Source organism: Olea europaea, unplaced genomic scaffold, assembly GCF_002742605.1.
Source record: "Olea europaea var. sylvestris unplaced genomic scaffold, O_europaea_v1 scaffold589, whole genome shotgun sequence".
Classification (NCBI taxonomy): domain Eukaryota; kingdom Viridiplantae; phylum Streptophyta; class Magnoliopsida; order Lamiales; family Oleaceae; genus Olea; species Olea europaea.
In genome coordinates, this window is record NW_019264231.1 from 36010 (window position 1) to 40060 (window position 4051).

The following is a 4051-nucleotide window of genomic DNA, read 5'->3' on the forward strand; positions in this document are numbered from 1 at the left end:
ACAAAAAAAAAAAAAAAAAAAAAAAAAAAAAAGCCGAAAAGAAAAAATCCCTCGCAATGAGAGGAATTAATAGACCAGATGTCAAAAATGCATTCATAAGTCTAAGATTGAAACAACCGTTGCAAAGTACTCCCAAGAAACATGCAAGAACAGTGTTATAAAATATAAATAACTCAACACAAAACCAACCTCTATTTCATTACACAATTAACATAACTAACAAACAGTTCTTGACAAAAAAAAAAAAAGAAAAAAAAAAGAAGGAATTTTGAAAGCATGGTATTTTCCTGCTAATCACTTCTCGTGATTTGCACTACTAAGATGATAGCTTCTTCATGGTCGGCAAAGTGTTATATATGTATATATTCCTTGCACGTCTTACGCTTTATAAATGCACTCAAATGATAAATCCGTCGTTTCATGTTGATGTCTTAGCAGAACTAGTATCTATCTTGGGGGGCCAGAATGCCGCCTCGGGCCAGAAGGGGAGAATGATAGCCTTTTCTTTGCAGAAACAGGTGAGAATTTCTCTGGAGTGCCATTCTTTTCTAATCGCAATGGACTTGACAACCGAGATTTAGCTTTTACTGATTTTGTGCCTGCCATGTAACCTGGAACTGAAGGTGAACTTGCTAGGCTTTCATTGTCTCTCACCGAGGATCCTGCAATGCTGTGCCTCCTACAAACCTCAGATTTTACACTGTTCAAACTCCTCGAGTCATCTTCCCTGGCCGTATTTCCCCTTGTTAATCTTCCAGAAACCTTTGAGGTGGGAGTCAAAGGTGATTGCCTGCTGGGAGGCCGACTTCGTTTGTGGGCTGTAGGAGATAGCTTATTATCGACACGGTGAGATTGAGTCCTTGTAATTCCCCCAACAGAAGCGGGGCGACTTGTCGTGCTCTTCATTGATGCATGATCACTGTCAAGTTCTTTGTCCATTGCACTTCCATTTTCCCAAGGCCGGGAAGCCATCCATCTCTCTAACCAACTCCAACCCCAATGGGGATTATTTGGATCCATAAATGTTTGATTTGAAGATTTTGAGCTCTTCCATGTTTGCTGTTTCAGAAATTTATAGATCTTCATCAGTTTCAAAGCTAATTCATATAAATGCAAGAATCATCAGAAGTACGAATTGCAAATTGTAATACCTGATGAGAATATGCATAAGCCAATGCCCTTTCTCTTCTCATAGCTGCTTCCTGCCGATGTTGAAGATTTGCTTCGATCTGTTCTTTAGACTGCATGCTGTCATTCCAATCCTCTCCAGTCTGTTGTCAGTTTTCCAACATCTTAGCCAATAGTTGTGAACAAAGATGAAAAATAACTTCTCTATGTAAACACTCAGTGCATTTAGGCGTACTAATGAAGCAATTACACAACAAAGAGATATTTTCACAATGTGAGTTGCTTAGCAGTATACACAGGTAAAAATTGTGAAAATATCTACACAAAGTTTCCTTTGAAATGAAAATTAGTAATAAAAATTCTACTGAATACATAACCCGAGATAGAGGTTGAGAATATGCAGGCTCCTGATCCAAAATCTTTTAAAGAAATGAGAAGGCAAACATTCTGAGCTGTTTTTTATTGCAAACTGTTTGTCTGCTCTATAAAATTAATCAAGAAAAGTCAGGCACTCAAATTAACAAAAAGCTAACTACTGTTTCCTTAGTTCTTTAATAACGCCATCAAAAATAGTTTTCGATGCATGAGAAATGTACATCAAGGAAACTGGGAGATCATTAAGAAAAAGACTAGATGAAAATAAGCATGCAAAGTAGAAGAGTTATCGTGAAATGTAAAAGTAAATCTGCGAATTGCAGACTCAAAACAAAAGTAAATCAGTCCAAGAATGCCACTCACAGATGCTCTCAACTTTTCAAGCTCCTTCTCATGCTTCTGCTGGAGCTGTCGCTGAAGAGTCATATTCTCCTCCGTCATTCTAATTCTCCTAGCACGAATCTCAGATTGCACACGAGCCAGTGTCTGCATACATCGTAAGGTGGTTGTTGCTTGACGTTTCACAGAGTTCCCTCGAATCAATGATTTCAGCCTCACCAGCCCTTTCAGTGCCTTCAACGCTCTCCTAGCCTAAATAAAGCATGAAATAATAATAGTCACCGTCCAGATATAATAAGCTACAATGCTAATCACCAATCGATAGGTTATGCGGATCAAATACATCTATGGTTTAAAAAAATAAATAATAATTTTTCGCATACCCCGGGTATTTATCACTACAACAGCCAGATATTTCATAGTTCATCATGATCAAGTATCGAAAAGGATATCTATACAACATTAAAAAATGATCATCTTACCAAGTACCCTCGGAAAGCTGTCTGAATCTTAATAGCGGCTATTTCTTCCTTTGTTCTACCCAAATTATGGGCTGCAGTTGTGAGTCGAACAACCTCGGCAGCCTGAGCAGCTGCAACTGCTGCCTCAGCAGCCGCAGCTGTTGCAAAAGCAACAGAATAAGCATGCCTATTCTGCTCATCCTCAGTTTTTATCAACTTTAATTCCTCCACCGGGCCATCGAGTGCAGGAACCACCGGAGCATTTTCTTCTGCATTGGAAGAATCCAAATCTAGACTCTTCTGTTTTCGGGACCATCTTTTTGATTTATTGTTTTTCTGTCAACAAGAAATTGAACTATTCTGAATTAAATCATCAGAAGGTAACATTCAAATAAAAAAAATAAAATATATGAAATCAATTAGCAACTTTATCTTTCTTCTCTTTCGATTCGTAGCTCAGAGCTCTATTCAGTGCACAAAACCAGCTCCCCTTCTTCCCCATTTCTCAATATATAATCTTGAAAACAGAGAGAAATTCAAAGTTTCAGAAAATTAACTCGGGACAAAAATATAGTTAAAAAAAAAATGAGGAAAAAGAACAGTTTCAAGCAGTTCGCATACCATTTACAGCATTACACTAGATTTACCCCTGAAATTTCTTTGTTACCAAAAATCAAACTCATCATTTACTTGGACCATTTAAATATAATTTCGTATGCAGATTTTCAAAGACTCAAACAGATCTACATCAGCACAATTAATATTTCAATTTTCTTATCATCTTGAGCGAAATAGATGGTAATTATGAGAACACTTGTTACCCCCATAAAGAATAAAACTTTAAATAATCACCAGTTGAAAATTTTGTGCATAACGAATATATTATATTGGCAAGGACATAAAGTAATTAGCTTTAGAAATAAAGATAAAAAATGTTAAAATATCTTTCAAACCCATGATTATATTTGCAATATCCACGAGATTAAATGCGAAAAATCACAAAAACTGTTAAAACATATGTAAAACCCATAATTAAATTTGCAATATCCATAAGATTAAAATGCAAAATATCACAAAAATGTTAAAACATCCGTAAAAACCATGATAAAATTTGCAGTACCCGTTAGAGTTAAATGTAAAAAATCATCACAAACTGCATGAAACCGTACACCCATTTTACCCACTAATTATACAACATATAATTAGATAAACATCAACCAAATCCAAAACTATAAAGAACCCATTTTATAACCCATTTTATATTAAAATGAAAAACAGAAAAGCATTACATGTCAATACACCTGAAAACTGAAAATTTGCAGATTAATTTCTTTGCAAAAACTTGATTATATCTCTTCCGTTTTCTATACCCTTCAAAAATGTCAAACGAACTCGAAAGTTGAGGGCGTGCACGAGAACCCTGTGAAGATTAAGACAGAGAGACAAAGATAGAGAGAGAGAGAGAGAGAGAGAGAGATCGATATTCTTGTTTAAGGAAACTTAAAAACGTTAAGAAATGCTGTTGAAGACAAGAATAACGGAATAGGGCAATTTCGACATTTGAATAGCATATTAGAGGTAAAATAGGTATTTGATACATTAAATGGTTGGCCTGTAAGAGCGTGCAGACATGTTTATTATGGGCCCACAACACATGCCCATTGATGCAAATAAAGTGGGACCCAGATCAGATCCAACGGTCAAAACTTGCCATAATATTTGTACTAGAAAAGGGTCATTGTTCTCTT

At 36.0% G+C, this 4051-nt stretch overlaps 1 protein-coding gene across 3 annotated transcripts; it reads right to left on the reverse strand.

Moving 5' to 3' along the window:
* Window positions 1-138: 138 nt before the first annotated feature.
* Window positions 139-3833, reverse strand: LOC111389418 (protein IQ-DOMAIN 1-like). Of its 3 annotated transcripts, none has more exons than XM_023014340.1 (6): window positions 3605-3833; window positions 2731-2820; window positions 2325-2639; window positions 1867-2094; window positions 1152-1271; window positions 139-1059 (listed from the first exon to the last, which is right to left on the reverse strand). In XM_023014340.1, the coding sequence occupies exons 2-6, from the start codon at window positions 2803-2805 to the stop codon at window positions 448-450; spliced, it is 1350 nt and encodes a 449-aa protein (XP_022870108.1). In that variant the 5' UTR covers window positions 2806-2820; window positions 3605-3833; the 3' UTR covers window positions 139-447. The 3 variants fall into 3 exon arrangements, with proteins under 3 accessions (XP_022870108.1, XP_022870107.1, XP_022870109.1); XM_023014339.1 differs by having other exon boundaries at window positions 3593-3833; XM_023014341.1 differs by lacking the exon at window positions 3605-3833 and adding an exon at window positions 2925-3302.
* Window positions 3834-4051: the final 218 nt, after the last annotated feature.